General features: G+C 40.2%; 2 protein-coding genes across 5 annotated transcripts in view; one reads left to right on the top strand and one right to left on the bottom strand.

Annotated features, from left to right (window-relative positions):
* NSMCE2 (NSE2 (MMS21) homolog, SMC5-SMC6 complex SUMO ligase) overlaps positions 1–12,863 on the bottom strand; it is a 132,699-nt gene extending 119,836 nt beyond the window's left edge. The window contains exons 1-2 of one of the 4 annotated variants that reach the window (XM_068396679.1): positions 12,693–12,863; positions 9,269–9,416 (exon numbers count right to left, since the gene is read on the bottom strand). In XM_068396679.1, coding sequence (XP_068252780.1) covers positions 9,269–9,401 — 133 coding nt within the window. In that variant the 5' untranslated portion in view covers positions 9,402–9,416; positions 12,693–12,863. Of the gene's footprint in view, positions 1–8,320; positions 8,457–9,268; positions 9,417–12,434; positions 12,620–12,692 lie in introns of those variants that run through there. The other 3 variants (XM_068396678.1, XM_068396680.1, XM_068396681.1) reach the window with 3 other exon arrangements.
* The window catches only part of WASHC5 (WASH complex subunit 5), a 30,269-nt gene continuing 21,176 nt past the window's right edge, over positions 12,540–21,632 (top strand). The window contains 6 exon segments of the mRNA XM_068396682.1: positions 12,540–12,809; positions 13,746–14,045; positions 16,328–16,473; positions 17,537–17,621; positions 17,894–17,994; positions 18,937–19,129. Coding sequence (XP_068252783.1) covers positions 13,860–14,045; positions 16,328–16,473; positions 17,537–17,621; positions 17,894–17,994; positions 18,937–19,129 — 711 coding nt within the window. The 5' untranslated portion in view covers positions 12,540–12,809; positions 13,746–13,859.

Raw genomic sequence — 21,632 nt, 5'->3', positions numbered from 1 at the left:
TACGGTGATATGGCACCAACACCTCTAACCCCATTCTAGAAGTGAGTTACAGTGGTGCCACAGCAGCTGACCACCGCAGGTGAAGGAATAATGGCATGAGATGCAGCACAGCCTTTGCTGCCACCTACGGGGTTCCTCTTTCCTTCAGAACTGCTAAAGTGGAGGAACAGATACATGGAGGCACTCAGCTTACTGAGTACCCAAACCGAAAAAAAGAGCAGAACAAAAGCATGCTGCTTAACATAGCTGCTTTCCCCTCTCTGCACTGTGTTCTTTTTTACAGTCAAAGTTCCAGCTAGGAAATAATAACAACCCCACATATTTGTTTCTTCCCATGTTGTAAGATTACAGACTATGGTCAGGGTGGTTTTTGGATAAATATAAAAGAGCACAAATCTTTCATTGCAAGTCATATTTTTCCAGATTTTGAAACAAGGCACATTTCCAAATTGTCATTTTTCAAACACCTTCTTTGAACAGCCGCCTTCAGAACCAACCAGTGTATTCCAGCAATGGGTTCATCAGTGCTGGCTATAAATCCTGTAAGTAATTTTTACACTGTAATTACTGAAGCACAAAGGTAGGACAAAAAACTAATCGAACCGTCTCTTCTCAAAGTTTTGGTATTAAAGAGCATAATGCACAAAATGTAATTTTTTTATCTTCAGAGAAGCATTTCACAAGAACCTAACCAGTCCTTTTTGTTTAAAAAAATAAAACTGCTTGAACAAGAAATACTTAAAGTGTGACACCATTTACCTGCCTACTTCAAGAAAACATACATATCTTCCCCACTGTTAGTTGAAAGGTTAAGTACCTATAAAACAATCCAAGAAACACAACATAGTAGAGGACAAGCATAAGTTAAGGTTAAAAAAGAACATCTTTTCTAAAAGATGAATCTTAAGCAAGGGATTTGAAGGAAATCAACATTAGTATTTTTGAGAAAGGAAATCTGAAACATTTTATCTCACATACCCCAAAATACAAGTTTACTTTAAACAACAGGAAAAGAACCTTCACAAGAAGAAAGATGTAATTTTGGTGCCTACACTGAGTTTGTGCATGCCACCAATTAGTACCACAGACACTGGTGTAGCAACAAAGCAGACCAGTTAACAAACAGCTTCTGGCAGATAAATGCCTGGGGTCAGAAAGAAACTTCCTCTGTGAACAGCTTGGTGTTGCGAGGGAATTCGTGCAGCTTCACAGGAAGCATCTGGTAGAGGCTAACACAGAAGGGTTACTGAACTTCATGGATCACTGGTCTCTCTTTGTTTTCTACAGTACCTTCTCTCATAGCTAGAACCCATTTTTGTATAGCAAGCGTCAGTGAAAAGCCATTTATCTCCTGGGTGGACTTTGACATGCTACACTTACATTCTCCAACAAGAAAAAAAGAAAAAAAAAATCCTGCAACCCTTACTTGCAATTTACACTAACCTAAAGACAAAGTGAATTCTGAGAGACCGAGGCACACTCTTGGGGATTTCAAATACAGGTAAGGCTGTTCCCTCATGTCTATAAAGAAGTAATGGATTTAAAAGACGTGTAGATGTGGCACTTAGGGACATGGTTTAGTGGTGGACTTGGCAGTGCTGGGTTAACAGTTGGACTTGATGATCTTAAAGGTCTTTTCCAACCAAAACGATTCTATGATTCTATGATTGCTCAATTCTAATGCTATCCCTACACTGCATATAAGACTGTTTGCTATTTGCTTCCCATGAACACCTTCACAGATATATGGGCTCACAAGGGAAAAACAAGGTCTGATTCCTCTTGCAGGGTCCCTACAACACAGGCCACAGCTTTGTCCACTATGAGGCCACTATGAGGTGGAGAGCGACTTAACAAAACCACAATTCATATGTGAAGGCAAGGCAGGATGTACAAGAAAACGTCTTGACACAGCTTATCTTCCCTGGACAAGAACAGGATAGCAAGCCAAAGTTTAGTCCTGCTCATTTCCTCAGTCAGCGGTCCTTCATGCTGCCTCTTACTCAAGCAGGTTGCAAAGTGTCATTCTAGTCTATATACTGTAGCCGGTTCTCAGGACAAGTATCTTATGTTTGATTATTTTCATGAAGCACAATGATCTCTGACACCATGGAAACTAACAGAGTATGAGAATTTTAGAAGCACAGGTGTCAGCAGGTTCATTTTGGGATCCCAAAACAATCACATCATGGTCATTTCATGTACAATAACTTTGCCAGTGTTAAGAGTCATGTTATGTCATGGTACGGCAGGAATCCTGCATTTGAATTTTCAATCACAAATAAACTAAAAAAAAAAAACAAAAAAACACCAAAAAATGAACAAAGGAAACAAATTAACCAAACCATTTTATATTCAAACACATCTACAGAGTCCATCCTTATACTGGAGTTTGCACCATTCCAAGTAGGAGAAGTTTTAGGTCAATGACAGAGAGACTTCCATGGAAAGGTCCCCTGCTCTCAATGATGATGAACTTATGATCTTCAAGTCTGACCATTCATTATAGGTTGGCTGCAATGTGTTTAGAAAGCCACTGCATGTAAGAACAGTGGATATTCCATAGAACATCATGAACCATCTATGAAAAGGCTGCCAATAATTTCATAAAACTAGGCTGACTGCCATGTCTATATTCTCTACGTTCCTTCCTATATCAACATGGGTCAGCAACATTTAGAGTGATTCCTGTTTAACACCATTTTAAGAGAGCAGTGAGAGAAATCAAAGTGCTGTGGGTAATCTCACAAACCTAAATCCACACTGAAAAAAGATCCTACATTACCAACCACTGTTTGGTTAGTATTTAACAGGTATCATGACACAAGTGGATCCCAAGCAATCTGGAGAAGAGAAAGCAGTCAGTAAAGGGAAGACATTGCACATGCGAGATGCGGTGCAGCACACACGAAGAAAAGCGCAGAGACAGCTCTGGGGCAAGGGGAGCAGACAAATGGGATAAGCAGCCAGAACGGAGGTAAGCTCCGCTGGCAGAGAGCGCAGGTTATGCAATAGGAAATGAGCAGACAAGCAGGAAAAGCCAGAGCTGTAAAGGGCTAACTTACTCTGGGGCACATGCCAAAGAATCTATCACTAACACTCTGTAAGACCCATGGGCCTGCCCTGTACGTACTGGTGAGCAGAAAAATCCTTCACAGCGTGGAGAAAGAGAGGAGGAACTTGCTAGCAGACCCTGATTTTGCTATGGGAAGTCACTGCTATGTAATACAGATGACAAGCAGCCACGGGTAGCAGCTGACCTTGACATTTTAGGGCAAGTTTTTTAAGAAAAAGCAAAGCAGCTCATTTTTTTCCCCAAATAAGATTAGAGTTCAGGTGCAATAACTGCTTCCCACCCAGCTATTCTACACTCCAGGGCCTCTACACTTTACAGTGAGAATGTGATGTGTGGTTGGAAGAAGGTCCCAGACATCAAGGAAGCGTCTTGCTGTCTACTTGAAAACCTGTTCAGCTAATCAGACAAAATCCTATCTGTTAATGCTTTGAAACATTACTTGCTTTCAGAAGTTTTATGCTAAGAAATTCTTATCATCTTGTCTGTAGTTAGCATACTCTCCAGCCCTCCCAATTATTTCCCATTTGTACTGGACATTCTTCCCAGTCCCACACAGCTTTGGCTCCAGCCCAGGGACAAAAGCAACGGCCCTTCTAAAGAGCAAGCTGCTGGGCTGGAAGCCTGGAGATGATCGCAAGTTAGTTTTCTTCATTCCAGTATCTACAGCTCTCTGTACTTCACAGTCTTGAGAAAGTTCTGCTGCTGTCTCCTGAGGAGTTAGGTAAAACTGCCATCCTCAGCAAGTTGGCAGAATTCACATCGGATAACTTTGAGCAGAGCTGGGACTGGATGCCTGTCTTGGATACGGCAGACCTACACTGGGCCAGCGTATTCGTATCATTATCAGCACATCAGTCAACACATATAGCAGGTTACACTCATTCCAGAAACAGAGAATGACTTATCCTTCAAGTACTTCACATGGATGTCCAGCAGTGCCTTCTAACTCTATAGAAATACCTTAAGTAGTTTAAGTAAAGACAGTTCAGCAACTAAGACAAGTTAAACGAGCAGTGCAAACAGCTGTTCCTCAGTGTGCAGAGGTGTCAATAGGAGGCTTAAAGTTCAATATAGCAGCATTACAATTGAGAGACATTGCCAACCATGAGGTGTTGGAGCGAGTCCAGAGTAGGGCGACCAAGCTGGTGAAGGGTCTGGAGGGTCTGACCTACGAGGAACGGCTGAGGGAGCTGGGGTTGTTTAGCCTGGAGAAGAGGAGGCTCAGAGGTGACCTTATTGCAGTCTACAACTACCTGAAGGGAGGTTGTAGTGAAGTGGGAGTTGGCCTCTTCTCCCGGGCAACTAGCGATAGGACAAGAGGACACAGCCTCAAGCTTCGCCAGGGGAGGTTCAGGTTGGACATCAGGAAGAATTTCTTTTCAGAAAGGGTTATTAGACATTGGAATGGGCTGCCGACGGAGGTGGTGGAGTCACCATCTCTGGATGTGTTTAAGAAAAGACTGGACATGGCACTTAGTGCCATGGTCTAGTTGACAGGGTGGTGTCAGGGCAACGGTTGGACTCGATGATCCCTGAGGTCTCTTCCAACCCGGCTGATTCTGTGATTCTGTGATTCTGTATTAGTGGGCTAAGCAATAGAATGACTGATAAAATCAAGACTTGGTTAAGTGCAATTCTGGCAATGATGAACCTTACTGTAGTGTAAGTATCTCATCCTTACGGCACACTGTGAACAGTGGATTCCTTAGAGGAAAGAGGCTTGGGAATCACTGTGGTCAGAGCTAACTTAAGATTTATCTCCAGAGTGCAGCAGCAGTGAACAAGATGCTAGAAGGCATAAAAGAAAGTACAAAGCTGGGAACAGATTCTGAGTGTTTATATCATAGGAGGCCTCACAGTCATCTCCTTTTGACTTCTTCATGTGAGGTCTGTTATTATTTACAATTCCAAGTAAAAAATCCATACTTCCATATTATCACTCATTAGAATTCCCAAAACATCTGACAGCATTAAATAAAGCTTAAATGGACAAAAGTAACTTTAAATTTACTATTGTGGACTGCAAACACATGTCAAGAGAGCTATATGCATAAGTAGAGATGAATGTGAATCTGCTTAGAAATACTGGGTATTACATCTTTCCATTATTCATATGAAATAGGAAAGCATTCGTTTTATTATTATTTTGCAGAAAGTAGTAAAACTAACTCATTCAAGGTCATGGAAAATTAGATTAATTGGTACATTCTGTCCTACATTTCAAAATGTGTGACCATGTGATGAGAGGCTATAAATCTTTAGATCTTCAAAGTCATCTGAATTGCAGTTTATATTCGTGAAACTGATTCCCTCACTTTTCTAGATTTCTCTGACCACTATTTATTGCAGAGCTAGAATGCTTAATTATTTAATTGAACCGTTCCTCTCCTGTCAATTTCTCTAACAGTTGTTTATACTCCTTAGAATAGCTGTGTCCAGTGAGATTACTTTATCTTTCCAGAACAGAAAGTCAAAAGCTATAGAGGAAAATACCAAGTTAATAGGAAGTTCTGAGCACAATTAATGCGTTGGAGAAAAAAAAGCAAAGAACCCCAAACCTGGAAACTGTATCCACGCTAAAAGACTCTGTTGTTATTGCCAGAAAGTAATGGTCTTACGTAAGTTAACTATGAAGAGCAAAAGTGTTCATTTTTCAGAATATAATGAACAAATGTACATAGGGCTCTTAAGACAGAGTAAATTTAACTACAGCAGCACAGTAATGAACAGTAGGCACAGTAATCAATGGTAGCATCAGGACATGAACTGGCTTGCAGCCATGCCACCTTTACCCAGAAACAGATAAATTCCATTTAAGCAGGACTGAAGTGAGTCAGGAGGTAGACGGCAGCTTCCTAAAAGGAATTACAAGGCGGAAAGGATAGTCTTAATTCCACAGGAGGCATTCTCCATACAAAATTACTGTTGAAATGAAAACCTAGTGTTTGCTTTACTTCTGAAACATTCAAACATTATATCAAAATAAAGGTGTGTAAGATCTATTGTGATATTTATTCATGAGTAAGCAATTTAATCTGATGTCCCTGATGTCCAACTCAAAACCTCTACCTATTTTCTCTAATAAAGTTTTCTCAGTTGTTTCAGTCAGTTGGAGGAAATTTTATTTTTCTCTTTTGGATTATGATAGGTACAATGTTTCTATATAGCAACCTTTATTCACCCAAGAGAGTTTCATTTCAGTGGTGGTGAAGTAAGTAATCCCTGTAGCCACTATTTACCTCCCAGAGAGTTGAGAGGCTTAGCCAGTGTTTGCAAAGCATCTGAGATGTCTGAAGAAAGGTTACTATAGGTTATGATAAATCATGAAATATCCTGAGCCAATTCCTGCCCACAAGCCTGGCACCTTTTCCTATCGGCATCCCTCTGGTTTCACGATCAGACAAGTAGTTTTATTCCCTGTTTATTCAGTATAACACTACCACCATCTGTTTACAAAGCTTAAATTCAAAATCATTCCGAGAGGATTTTATAGCTCCCATAACCAGTATAAGAGTTCCTTGTTCTCTGGATGGTTTGACTGGAGAGGACTTTAGGCTACCCAAGGATCACGGCCAGATCAACAGACTGGTAAAGAGGCCAGTTTCTTTCCAATGCTTTCTGTAACTCAAATACAAGTACTCCGTACTTCCGATCTTCTTCTGCCCCCTAGTGAGCTTTGATTTTCACTCCACCTAAACAATCTCATGACTTATAATTTACATGCACACAAAAGTGCTGAAACACCAAACTGTTTTCTTTTTACATCCTTTAGAAGTGTTCTTCGTATTGTTCTCCACTAAACGTGTCAGAAAACAAAGAGCCTTTTCTAGTCCTACAGTGCTAATATGCAGGAAGCGATTTTTACTGAACAGGGAAACACCCACAAAATTGGCATACCATAAAATCCCTTTACACGTGTCAAAGAAAACTTAAATTTGTTAATTTATATTTCTCTGATGTGAATGTAACTTCTCTCATGTACTTGCTATGAAAATTTTTGGTACTATTCCCAAAAAACAGCGTTGTCCAATATGACAGTCCAAAGGAACAAAATACCTTCACAGAAATAGTGCTTGTAAAATAAAATAACAGTCTCAATGGAATTCTTTGCTTCTACACAGCCTGGCAATGAAACCTGTCAAAAGCTGGACGTTAGATTTTGTAAAGGAAATTAAAACAAATTGCAAATGGGGCAGGAAAAAGAATGCTGAAACATATTAGCTAATGCAGGCCCAAAATTAAAGTAGTATTTTGCCTCAGAACATGAAGGCAAAGTAGGATAGATGACTAACAATTCTAGAAATAGAAATTGCCACATATGTGTTGGGGGTAAGAGCTGAACTGTCAAGTGTGGCAGATCAGATGATGCTAATTCTGAAACACAGAAAGTTTTTGTTTACCAGAAGTATGTCATGCCACAGAAACCCTGTATCTTTCCTGATGGTATTGTGTAAGGAACACAAGAACTTGAAGTCCAAGTGGAGTAGTCAGGGGAGCGAAAACCAAACCTTATAAAAGTGAGGAGCTTTACTCACTTGCCTCTTCCATGTACACATGGACATACAGCTGCAAGAAAAAGCGGAGTGAAGAAGACAACTGTTATAAGTAAAAAGCTAACACCGCAACACCAGACCAAAGAAGTATAAACTACAAGTCTGGTCTGTAGAGCAATGGGATGGACTATGTTAAAAGGTTGTGCTTGATAATTCTGTAACTATGATTCTACAGGACAGTTGCCCCTGCTAACATAAAATGACTGTTACGGTCTAGGAGCTGTTTTCCAGTCACATGGTATAACTTAACTGTAACAATGACCGTAGGTATTTCATCAAGAGTAATCTCCTCTCAGGATAGAATGCTAAATATGGTCCTTTTAGTTACTGAATGAAATGGGTAAAATAATTTCAAGGCTGTCATTAAAGATTAATGTGTCAGAAGCAGCTAAGTGAGGAACATAATGACATTTCCTAGGAGTATAATGCACAGACTTCCAGCTGCAGACCTGCACAGTGAAGCTTAAGTTGCCTTTCACTCCACCAAATGGGAATGCAACAGGGGCTTCTACCGAAAGGTGAAATTAATCAAAGCTTTTAACTTTTGTACCAATAACGAATTTCTGGGGATGGTTCTGCGGGCTTGGGACTGAAAGAATTCAGTACATGCAGTGAATTTCCATGTATTGCTTATGGCAAAGTAGGAGAGATGGTGACTGCAAAAGCAAAGAGGAAACAGAACTGGTTGTACCAGTTTTACCACAGAGGGAATCCCCAGTTGACTGGTCAGGCAAGGTTTCCACTTCCTCAGCCCCACTAGAAATGGCATGTCACTTGTCTCTGACAGCAGTACAGACAAAAAGGTCAAAGGAGAGAGAACCATCACACTAGACAAAGAGAAAAGCATTCATCTTGATTATACATAAACCTTGGCTTAGTTGAGTGCAAGATTCATAATGAACAGCAAAACTTTTGTTTCAGAGGATTCTTGTTCTCCACTCATAATTAAAACTATTACTGTTTTGGAGCTTTTAAGTTTTTATTTTTTCCTAGTGAAAACATTATCACAGATCTAAGAAGACAGAGAAATGGGATGCCTAATGTTTGTCTCTGAAAAGTAGCTTTGTTATTGTGAAATAGCAATGATGAGACTGTTAGAAGTGATTACAGATTTAAGGTACCCCACTTTGCAAATGTCCGAATTGAAGCACCCTAAAAGGGCCTGATTTTCAGCAGAGAAAGTGACAGCATTTTAAAAAACTGCATCCCCTAACAGGTGTCTCAACCTTCGTACTCAAAATCATTATCATTATTTTAATATATCCTGCCCTAAACATCAAATAAAACACACACAAAGAAGCAGTATTAGAATGAAAAGCCATTTTATTCACCCGCTTAAGAGGCCTTCTCCATCTCGTTCAGCAACGTTAAAGTTTTTACAAAGCTGTAGGGTAACAACCACAGGAACGCAATTAGTCTTGGGTGTTACAAAACCTGGGACAGTGTTTGCCTGGTACTTACATTTTCACTGAATTTATCATTTAAAACAATGAAGTGACTGGAATGAAAACACCCTGGTCTAGCCAGAAGAGCTACAGTTCCTATAACTAGCATAGATATTGACAGTAACTAAGTCAAAACACATAGGCCTAGGACTCATCTGTCAGATTCAGGATGCAATACAAGAGAGTATACTTACTGAAACTTTCCACAAGGTCAAGGGCAACGCGAGTAGCGATATCCATTCCAGTATTTATGTAAGACTGGCAGTTTTTCAAAGATGAAAGACAGGAATCCACAGAGTTGAATGAGATTCTTGCACCGGCTGGCATCTTGAACTGGTTACTCTAGAAATAACAGATACAACATTTTGAATGCAGTTTACACCCAAAGAATTTGGGAGAGAAAAACGAAGTACAGACAGCTAACCATAAAGCAGTGTCAACAGAACCACTGAAACATCAGAGGGCAGGGATGAAACCTTAGCTCCCAAGATGTCAGTAATTTCAGTGGAACTGCAATTCACCAGAGGTTTTCAATTCACCTCCTATTCAATATTAAGCAAAACTGCAGCACAAAAAGCAACTTGCAGTTTTCGTCTGCTCATTCCTATTGCTAAACCACAACAAGGTTCAAACTCAATGATTATGTTCACTGGAAAATTGCTGCCCTATTTCAGATCCAAAGAAGCCTACATGCCCAAAAACTTGTCTGTGTTTTCTAGACATATTATCATCTAGGCTAGAAAGAAAGAGGACTTCTCGCATCCAATTCAGCCTCACCAGCTACGAGCCTGTTTCAACAGCTGGCCCTTGGAAAAAATAATCTAACAAAGGGCCATGCTTCTAAGAATGTACTTAACTGTAAAACATCTAGCACCATTTTTAAAGAAAAGCCCACCTTACAAATGCTGCCTGCTTCCCCCACAGATGCTACAAACTTTTAGCACCAATGTTCCATTAGCACGGAATAGTGTCGCACAGGGATCATGGTTATCTCGTTTACCACCATCTTCCTTTCCAATACAGACTCAGAACCTACAGCCTTGCGGGGATAACTGCTTCTCCTGTCACTAATACAACCTTCAAGGGGGTTTGCTTATGCTGTGCCTATTCACATCAGTTGGTTTCTTCTCAAAAATTCCAACTTTGCTCTTCCTTCTTCATGCTCTGCATAACTTGCTCAGACAACATGTAGAGGTTATAAGAAACATTAACATGGTGGGCATAATTTTGTACTTCAAGTTGCAGGAGATAAGAAAAATTCTGCTCAGCTTTAGATACACAGTTGTTCACAAAAACAAAAGTCTTGGATAGATGGAAATACTGCATTAGTCCACGTAAGGAATAACTGGTATGTTCAAGGACTATACTGAAATCATATTGGGGGAGGAAGAGAACAGAATCCACAACCAAATCTGAGATATACCAGAAGTTTTATCTCAATTCTACACAAAAAGGGATGAGGTAGCTTTTCACAGGCTATAAGGACGGACAAAGCTTTGCCCAAGCTTCACATACCTAAGGCTGTATCTCTCTCTACTACTCTCCCTGGATTCCAGAACTAAATCTTGCTCTCACCCTAACCTGAACAACATTGCCACATTTCTCATTAATATCATGCAGACTGTGAGGCTTGAATACCTGCTGTCATGCTCTCTTCTACCCTAATGTTTTCTTTCATATCTTTTTCTTTTTTTTTCCATTTAAAAAATATGCTTGGCCACTCAAGACGTCTTGTATCTTTTATGACACCATTTTTAGGTCATGTGCTTCCAAGAACATTTTAACAGCTCAAGTTCACCACAACTTGAACTTCTGAATTACATACAAATTGCCTTCCTCTCTATCCCTTTCTAAAGGTGCATCTTGCCACAGAGGAGGCAGCAACCTTCAACAACAGCTCCAGTTATGTCAGCTCATGTTCTCCCCGCCAAAAGACAGCGATTGCTATCTTTAGAGGCTGTCAAACTGACAATAGAAGACAAGGAAAAAGTTCCTTACAGAACTTCTTGAAAGTAAAGGAAAAGGATGCTATTAAAGACCTAACTACAAATGCTTCCAGCTGTTACATTATTTATTTTTAAAGCACCTGTTTGCCATCTTAGCAAGACTGTATAGAACTTCTGTGATACAAATATACACTGTTAAATAGTCACATAAAAATCATGATAGAGGCTTGCTTTCTGGGCTGACTTAGTGAATCAAAGTTAACAGTGAGAACTTAATTCCCTTCTTGAACTTGGTAAATCTCCCTGAGAAAGCCTGCTGTTCTTTTGGAAATTTCACAGATACACACTGTGAAAGGCAGAAATCTGAAAAAAAACAACAGTGAAAAGTTAAAAAGGCTTCTTCATTCTCTTGATATTTGTGGAAGCACTGAGCAAACTGCATAGGGACAGAAGTTACTGTTTACATTATTAAATCATTCCATTGCATTGGTAGGTTCATCTCAATTTGTCTTTTGGAAAGTAATTTAAGTACTTTTGGACAATTTATTTTTTTTTTTTTAATAAAAGATTAGTTTTCTTATAAACTGTTTATGATCCCAAGCAAAGATTTCACTCTTGAATTTTCTAAGTGACTTCAACTTCAGCTTGCAGCTGTCCATTCTGCCTTCAGAGGAAAAGCCACATTCCTCATTGAAATTGGTTTCACAGCAGTGGTTTTAATGCACTCTTTTTTGCCAGGAAGGTCATCAATGGGTGCATCAATGAAGCACTTCAAATTTGCAGCCCCCACCCCCCTCACTTCTGGAAAATACAACCAGCAAAATCAGAGTTGAAAAGGAGACCAAGTGAGACTACTGAGGCAGTTTTCTTTTTCTTTCAACAATAAGTGATCAAATGGTCCAGACAGGATTACCACGCAGCACACTCAAATTACAGTTTCTCTTCTGCCACTTATTTTAAAGATTTGAGCAAATGACCTGTTTTCTCTATGCTTCAACATCCCAAACCATGAAGCAAAGGAAAAAAAAAAAAAAAAAAAAAAGAGTTCCTTCTGTAACACAAGATCTATAGGTGACAAGTGCTCCCTGACTACCAGGACTAGTTTCTACCCCCTGGATTCACTCGGTGACCATCACAGGGAGACGCTACTTCCCTGCCACAAAGGCCGGGAGCAGAGCCCACCACGCTGGAAGCCCCGCTCTCCCGGCCCTCTGCCTCACTCCTCCCCCCGTCCATGACAAGCCAGGGCAGCAGGCCCGGCCACGCACGGAGGGCGGAGGGCAACGGCGCCACATCCCCTCCCCGCTCCCTCGGCCGGGAGAGCGGGGCCGCGCACTCCCCAGCGCTGCCCTCACCCCGCAGGAGGGGAAAAGGGTGGCAAAGGCAGCCACCCTCACCAGCGGCTGCTGCTCACCTAGGCCCAGCCGCCGAGGCCTGAAGGGGCTCCTGGCCCGGAGGTGGCCTCCGCACCGGCCCTCTCGGCGGCGGGAGCAGGCGGGCTAGCGGGGGCCGGGGGAGGCGGGTCAGGCGGGCGGCGGAACCGCCTCATCAGCCGGCGCCACTGCACCGCACGGCGCCGTCACGTGATGGGAGGGCTCGGCCGCGCCGCACGCAGGGCAGCCGCCGCCTCCCTCCTTCCTTCCTTCACTCCCTGCCGCTGCCTGCGCCTCACCTGCCGCCGCAGCTCCCCTCAGGCGGCCGCCGTCCCTGCCCGCAGGCGCTGACGGAGCGGAGCACCCTCCTCGCTGCTGCCGCCGCCGCTCACCCACCGCACCAGCGGCGGGAGAGGGTGAGCGCCGCCGAGCCGGGGTGGCAGCGGCGGGGAGGCCGCCGGCTGAGGGGAGGCGCGGCGGGAGCGGGGCGAGGGCCGCCGCTCCGAGGCGGGTTCAGACCGTGAGGGGGAGGGAGGCGGGGCCGTTCAAAGGGGCCGGTGACCGGCGGTGAGGGATGGGGTGTCGTTAAAGCCCGGCCCGGCTGCTGGGCGGTGTAGGGCCCGCCGCGGGCCCTGCGGAGGAGCTCGCGGCAGCGTTAACGGTGCCCTGCGCCTCGCCGAACGGGAAGGCCGGGGTCCTGGTTCTGTCTGGGGCAGAGGAGGCACTGTCGCCTTGAATTTATCTCAGTGGTTTGGAAGGTTATTGGTGAAAAGTAAAGTCAACTCATAACTTCCCGTAAATGTTTCTAAACACAAAAGCTGCTTTTTAGCAGTGCTGCTCTCCGTATCTTGCAGTAAACGTGTCAATAAATAAAACTGTGACCAGGAAATGCAACCACAGCAGGGAGGCTGACCCTTCAGCAATAAATAGAGGAATGGAGCTGTATCATCTCCATCTGCTATAAAAGTTTTCCTTGTCGCTAAAGGTTATTACAGTCGCTTTGGTGTACATTTAAACACATCTTGTACTGTGTTTTTCTTTGCTTGCTGCCATCTCCTTGTGTTATCTTAGTTGTTTCAGTATATATGATTGCTTCATTCTTCGATAGTTCTCTTCAACTTTCCTGGTACAGAAGGTCCTGCTTTCCTTGCCTGGTCACACAGGTGACAGAGTCAAACACAGTGTATGTGCCAAAGATGAATTTGGTGCATTTTTTTCATTTTACGAAGCTGTGGATAATTTAAATTTCATAAATTGATAGATTTGAGTGTATGCTTAAAAATCCATGTAGATTAAGCTATCAAAAATATGAATATGAACCACTCTGAATGTGTGTGGTTTTGTTTTTACAGGTTATTAATGGAGCAGCTAGTTTTCTCATCAGACTTCCTTCTTCAAATAACCTAAAGACTAAGGATCGGAATCTGACTGCAGGACTTTGCTGCTCTGTCACGTCCAGCTCCACAATGGTTGATTTTCTAGCTGAAAACAATCTCTGTGGTCAGGCAATTCTTCGGATTGTCTCCTGTGGAAATGCCATCATTGCAGAACTTTTGAGACTTTCCGAATTTATTCCTGGTGTTTTCAGGCTGAAGGACAAGGCTGATCAACAGAAGTATGGGGATATCATATTTGATTTCAGTTATTTTAAGGTAAATCCTTTTTTGCTAAACAATTTATTAAAGCATTGCTGTCCTGCATGAGGGTGCTCCAGGTTATGAAACAGCCATTCCTTACTATTGTGTTTATTACGAGCATTCTTTAGAACTGACTATCATGACTTCCTACTTGCTTAGTTTTTACCAAAAATTCACCAAACTGGGATAGCAATTGGGATATGCTTGCATGCTAACGTTCTGCTTCTGGTCTGTCTTGTGTTTTATATACTTCTGATCATACACAGCCTCATCTTACTCATTTCAGTGAGCAGAAACAGTCTAGGGAAGGTTCTGTGCTTAGACCCCTGGGCAGAATATAAGAATAACTGATACCTTCACTGAGAGTTTTGGGGCAAGAAGAAGGAGGGAATTTTAAGTGCATCCACATAAGAGCAGTCCCAGCTACACCTTTCAGAATGTTTGATTTGTCATCTGGCCTGTGAACTTTGATAGATACTGATTTATATAAGACTTAAGTATTGGATTCTCGGGTTTTTTATTTAAATTATTATTATTTCCTGCAGAAACTTCAAATTATACTTTCACCAGCAGGTTCTGAGCCTGTGCAGTTGGTTGTTTTCCTTTGGAGCAGTGCTGTGGGCAGTATTCCCATCTTCCTTTCGTTATCTGTAGCTTATTCTTTGCAGCCATGAAAACTGCTTTCTGCTTTCCTGTTTGACAGTACTGTGATTGTTCATTCACTGGACTTGTCACATGCACTGAATAAACAAATATATCAAAAAGTAGTGTCCATGAAAAGCCCTTATTTCCCTCAAAAAATTAAGCTTCTTGCAGTACCTATTTCCCTCATTCTTCAGCATGATTAAGAAGGAACTACAGAGACGATCTAGTCAGACTTTATCTGGATTATACAATACAAGAAGTGTTAAGTGTAAAGCAAGGTGGGGGTGGGGGTTTTTGGTTTGGTTTTTTTTTGAGCGAGCATTGTAAATTTCAGGCACAACAGTGAACCTGGGACACTGGAAACCCTGAGCACAAATGATTTCCAAGATACCTTTAGATCTAAGTGCTTGTTAGATGTCTTTTTTTACACAAATTACTTGAAAATTTAAAAGCAGATAGGTGTAATTGGTGAGAAATACAATTATCCTTGAAATTGTAATATTTTTGAGTGTTAAGGAAGCACAACAGTGCTGCTGCTTTTCAGGGTAATCACCCCAAAATCCATAAAAGACATACTTATAAAGCAGAGATTAGTGAATTTACAGATATTTTCACTGCAAATGCACCATTTCTGTATTCATGATTCTTAGAATTACCTAATGAGAAGAGATTTGAGATTTTGAAAATTCAGGCTGTTTAGTTTGTGCATTTGAACTTCATAGGCACTTTGTGGCCTGCTTTTATCCTTTGTTTTATGTGTAGGTATTTTGCACAAAAAGAAGCAGAAGAGCATTTTTAAGACCACACAAAAATTGCTAGCTGGGTATTAAGCTTGATATTTTATTTTAACTCTATTTTAAGCTATTTTTATGGAGTTTGTGTTGACTAAATCCTTCTAAGCCATGATCTCATGCTGTCATAAGTGGTCTGTGGAATGATGTTAACAGTATTTTCGATTATATGTTAATAATATTTTCAATTAAGCATTAACGGTATTTTCATTTAGATGGTGATGGTAAGACCAAATGGTGGTTATGAGAAATGTCGACAGTGGTAAATGGTTAGAAAAGTTTGTGCCATTGGTTTAAGGAAGTCAGGGTCTTCATCCCAACTTTTTTCTCCCATGGCTGTTAATGACATATAGTTTCTGCATTAATTTGGGGGGCTAGCAGTGAGCTAGATCCAGAGTCTGTAGAAAAAACAGGTCTAATACTTTCAAGCCGTTTAAATGTATGAGAAGGTACTAAGTTTTGTGAGGCCTTAGTGTTATGATTTCTATCTGACGAACCAATCGGATCAAATATATAAAGGAAAAAATTCCAGCAGAGAGATAGCACTACAAAAAGCACATGGTGGCTTCAGATGCATTGGGGCTTTACCCGAAATGTTAACTATTCTTTTCCGTTGGTTACATAGGATAGATCATATTTAAAATCATTGCAGATTGTAACAAAGTATAAAACTCATCTTTGTGGAATCAATATTCAATCTTAAAGTAGCTTGGAAAACTACAGATCCTTGTTTTACTAAGAAATGTTGATTCTGGGGTTGTGCGCACAGCGGTGGTTGTACATGTTCTGTGTCCTACTGAAGAGAAGACAAATAGAGGTGTAAGTCAAATGTTGTCTCTAAAGATGAATTTCTTTTCTTAGGGGCCTGAGACATGTGAAGGAAAACTGGAAGCCAAACCTGAGTTACTGGATTTAGATGAAGAATTTCGTGAAAACAACATTGAAATTTTGACGAGATTTTATCTAGCTTTTCAGAGTGTACATAAATACATTGTAGATTTAAACAGGTATGATATCTTAAATATATGTGGATTTTAAAGACTAGAGTAGTGTTTAGTCTTAATAATGAGAAGCTTTTTCCTTAGAGACCCAGTACACTCACTGTTGAAGCATATTCATGTGCACCTGGAAACCTGGATTGCTGGAGTGAACAAACTTTTACTCCTGCTGTTGCTTACCAGCTTAATGTATGACTTGAAAACATTTAACCTCTCCACTTCATTTCCTCAATTGTAAGCTAGGGCTAGTTTTTATTCTGTATCTTGGAGGTTGTCTTGAAGATTTTTTTAATAAAAGGAGACTCCATATCATTGAACTAATTTTTTTGTGGTCTTGCGAAACAGAATGTCAGGGGTTTTTTCTTTAACTTACATTGGCATTATTTTCCTGAACTTAATTTTTCAGTGGAGTTGCCATATTCTCAAGTTTGCTACACTTACCTGTAAAAAACAATATGAAAAGTTCATGAAATACTCCAAGAAAAAGTTCCAGAGAATCTTAAGCATAAGAATTGTTTTTATTATTGATCTTATATGAAAAGATTAATTAAAAGATTAAGTGTTTAATATTACTTGTTAGTGAGTAGCGTTACTGGAAAATCTTCTGTTAATCAAGATGAACATAGTCTATCTGTATCTCTACCTTCCAAATTGCAATTGACATAAATTTGTGGTATTTCCAGGAGATATTTTGGGATTAACTTGAAAATGACAGTTTTACTAGATTTTGGAGTAGAAGCCTTCTCAGTACTCTCAGGCTGTTATCCATCCATAAGAAGATTTAGAGGATGTTAGCTGTAAGTTACAGAGTATCCTCTAATGTCTTTCACGTTCACCATCAGGATATGGCAGGAGGCTTTTGCCAGCTGGTTGGGTCTAGCTAGGAGTTCTAGCCTCTCATTTCATAGTACAACATCTCTTCTTCTTTGTCTGAAAAACTCCATGCTGCTTGTACTAGGGAAATGGTCTGATGTGTCTGTTGACTTTCGGAGAAAATTGGCCAACTGAGTTCTGAGGGTACGTGATTTGAGAGCAAAATAGTCAATGACCAACTCTTTGTTATGATCCCTAGATATTTAGATGACCTCAATGAAGGAATTTACATTCAGCAAACATTAGAAACGGTCCTCCTTAATGAAGATGGAAAACAGCTTCTAGTAAGTACTGAACAGTTCTCTAATAGTAGAAAACGAACCAACTGGTTTAGTGCCAAACTAGACAAAGATTTAAATTTACTGAATGCATGGAAATGCTATGACTCGCTTTTAGGAGGACAAAGACCAAAAATGTACAGCCTGTCATTTTTTCATATTGTATTGACTACATAGTTGACATTGGGTTGGTTTGCCAGTACATGTTTGTCTTTACGTGTTACTACAAAATTGTATTTATGTCATTTCTCCTCTTCATTCTTCCTTTTTCTAAACAGTGTGAAGCACTCTATTTATATGGAGTCATGCTACTGGTCATTGACCAGAAGATTGAAGGAGAAGTCAGAGAAAGAATGTTGGTTTCCTACTACAGATACAGGTAATGGATATTGTTTTTCAGAAGCACTCGAGGCTGAAAGGATGTAACATGCAGTATGTTCAGTTAACTAGCTTATTGAATTAAGATAAATGGAAATAGCAGCTTTTTGACTGACCATACAGATAGACTCTGATAATTCTTGAGAGCTCTCTGCATGTTAATAGAACTCCTTGCATTAGCTGGTTTTCCAGGTCTAGCTGCAAAACTGGAGCAACAGATTTTTTCATGCTGTCACAATAGAAATTTGAAGTCCACTGACAAACTTTCGGCTAAAACTTTTAACGTTTCCAGTGCCAGCTATGAAAGTATCGCAGGTTCCCAAATGTGTTAGCAAATCTTAGTGAAAAGTCCTGAGCATCTAGACGACAAATGTGTTTCTTCTTGTAGTTACAGTGCTTGATTAGTCGAATCAATAATGAGTTTCCAGGGTAGGTTGACGGCATCATTGTATGTCAGTTAGGGTCTCAAAGGGTATCATTGCAAATCCTTTCACACATATAAAAAAGGAGGTATCCTGTTTGTATGCTTCTTTGTCTATGTTTATGCCTCTTGGTATATAATGAGAGAGGATTCCTTAACTCTGGAATGCAGAAGTGAATCAACAAGGGGAATCTGGAAATGGGGAGGAAAAAAACAAAAAAAACAAAAAAAAACACAGAACAAAACTCCTCCTCTGAGTATAAAGCTGCTTGTTTCTGTTCCTGAATAAAATTCATTTTTCTGTTTGTGCTTTGTGTGCTTACCTGGAATTCCAGTATGGACATTTCTCAGTGTCCTCCTGTGTTATGGTAAACATTATATTCATGGAATAAATAACCAAAAATCTCCCAGGCCTTAGTGTCTGATCATTTTCTTGGAGGAAAGGCGTGATTACAAGGGGAGGGAGAAGAGGAAACGGTTAGGTCTTACAGCTCAATTTTTATTCCTTCCTTTGTAAAACAGTGCAGCCCGATCCTCTGCTGACTCCAATTTAGATGATATCTGTAAATTGCTTCGAAGCACTGGATACTTGAGCCAACCTGGAGCTAAAAGACCTCCAAACTACCCCGAGAGTTACTTCAGCAGGGTACCCATAAGTGAAGCGTTCATTCGCATGGTTATTGGCCGCTTACGGTCAGATGACATTTATAACCAGGTAAGTTACTGTTAGATAAAAGAGGGATCTAATACTGAATATAAAATGGTTTCTCAGCTTAGTTACTCAACCATGAAGCCCAGAAAAAAATAAAGCACAGAATCATGGAGGTTGGAAGAGACCTCTTGAGATCACCTAGTCCAGCCCCCTGGCTCAAGCAGGGTCAGCTAGAGCAGATCACCCAGGACTACGTCCAGTTGGGTTTTGAGATGCAGACTGCAGAACCTCTCTGGACATCCTACTCCCGTGTTTGGCCAAACTCACAGTAAAAAAACCTTTTTTATTTAATGTCTTTAAATCATAAATGATTGGCCACTCTTAATAACTTTTAATTCCTTCAGAGATTCCCATTCTTTTAGTTACTGCAAAGAGAGTAATCATCCCTTAGTAGACAATGTGTTTAAAAAGGAACACTAATACTGCAGTTTTTAACTATGACAATTGCATTAATAAAAGAAAAATTGAAGCAAAGTATGCGTAATGGCTAGTATATTTACAGTATCTCCTCATATGACTCCTTTGAGAGATCTTTAACAAAACATTTGCTTTTGAGCAGGTTTCGGTCTTTAGCGTGGACAAGCAATCTTATCTCTGTGATTATTGGCACACTTCTAGTAAATCCTGGAAAACTGAAGCAGTTTATAGATGCCAGAAAAACAGCATTTGATAACTAATGAATGATTGTAAGAAATAAACAAAGGCTTAAGTCTTTAGGCAGGAGTAATAATTTGAAAGTAGGGAACTTATCGAAAAGACTTTCATACAATGGACAGACACATTAACCTTCAAAGGGGAAAAATTGCCTTTTCAGATACTGTACTGTAAGAATTTTATAAGCTGTGCAGAGTTCTAGAAACAAAAAAAAAGAACTTGACAAGTTGTGAAGAGAGCCCATTTTATGACATAATCTATGTCTCTGATAGGAAACTGTGAAGTGTTTGTGAGACTCCTGTTGTAAAGTACTTAACCTAGAAATCTTACTTAATCAGCTGATATTTTGTATCAATATTATTTTTCTCTTTTTTGTATAATATTGTTGGTTTATTGCCTTTGCATTAAAATAATATTACAATTTGTGATTTTTGTTTTGTAGTGCCTACAGTTGATAATGAAAACATTAATGTTTCTATACAAAGCGTAACTATAACCTATGTACTTTTTTCCAAATGTAGTACAAAAAGTAGGGTAGAAATCTTCATCTCAACCCAAACTGAATACAGCCTGTTTTACTAAATTATCACAGAATCACACAGAATCACAGAATGTTAGGGATTGGAAGGGACCTCGAAAGATCATCTAGTCCAATCCCCCTGCCGGGGCAGGATTGCCTAGACCATATCACACAGGAACGCGTCCAGGCGGGTTTTGAATGTCTCCAGAGAAGGAGACTCCACAACCTCTCTGGGCAGCCTGTTCCAGTGTTCAGTCACCCTTACAGTAAAGAAGTTTTTCCTCAAATTTAAGTGGAACCTCCTGTGCTCCAGCTTGCACCCATTGCCCCTTGTCCTGTCAAGGGATGTCACTGAGAAGAGCCTGGCTCCATCCTCTTGACACTTGCCCTTTACATATTTATAAACATTAATGAGGTCACCCCTCAGTCTCCTCTTCTCTAAGCTAAAGAGACCCAGCTCCCTCAGCCTCTCCTCATAAGGGAGATGTTCCACCCCCTTAATCATCTTCGTGGCTCTGCGCTGGACTCTCTCTAGCAGTTCCCTGTCCTTCTTGAACTGAGGGGCCCAGAACTGGACACAATACTCCAGATGCGGCCTCACCAGGGCAGAGTAGAGGGGGAGGAGAACCTCTCTCGACCTGCTGACCACACCCTATAATATAAAAATATTATTTTAAAAAAAATAATTATTAAAAATATTATATTTTTATGAGAAAAATAATTTTCTCAGAAATTATGTTATGTCTGAGGTGTTATCTTCTTTAATACTTGCAGCTGAATACTTAACCTAATAAAATAACCGAACAAAATTAAAGAAAAATAGAATGTTACTAAATAAAAGCAGAGAACTGTTTTCCTAATGACAAATCGTTATGTCTTGTTGAATATGATTTTGATGCCAACTTTTTTTGTTAGCATGGAGGTCTTTTAATATATTGTCCTATATTTTTTAAATGAAAATTCAGTTGATAATTTGAATCTTTTTGATCTTGCTGGTACATGGAATTGGTGAATAATTAAATTTTCTGCATCCATTGCCTGTTGCTTCAGTTAAATGAATACTTGTTTCTATCTGAGATGAACTAAACATACCCAGTTGTTATGAAGTACTTATTTCTAACTCTGCTCCTTTTAACTCATCTTAAGCTCTTTTGTTCATCCCTCCTTTGACTCATTTACAGCATGGTAATATCTTACTATATTCTGTTAAAGTTAGGCACCTACACAGTCAACTTTTATATTCTGTAAAATTTATCTGGTAAATATGCTGCATGTGTAAGCACGTCCAGCTTACCCACATATCCTCCTTGCCTCCTAGTATCTATATACTGT

This window comes from Nyctibius grandis, chromosome 3 (genome assembly GCF_013368605.1).
Source record: "Nyctibius grandis isolate bNycGra1 chromosome 3, bNycGra1.pri, whole genome shotgun sequence".
NCBI lineage: Eukaryota > Metazoa > Chordata > Aves > Nyctibiiformes > Nyctibiidae > Nyctibius > Nyctibius grandis.
Note: the sequence above shows the minus strand (reverse complement) of the source record. Positions and strands in the feature narration are given on the sequence as shown.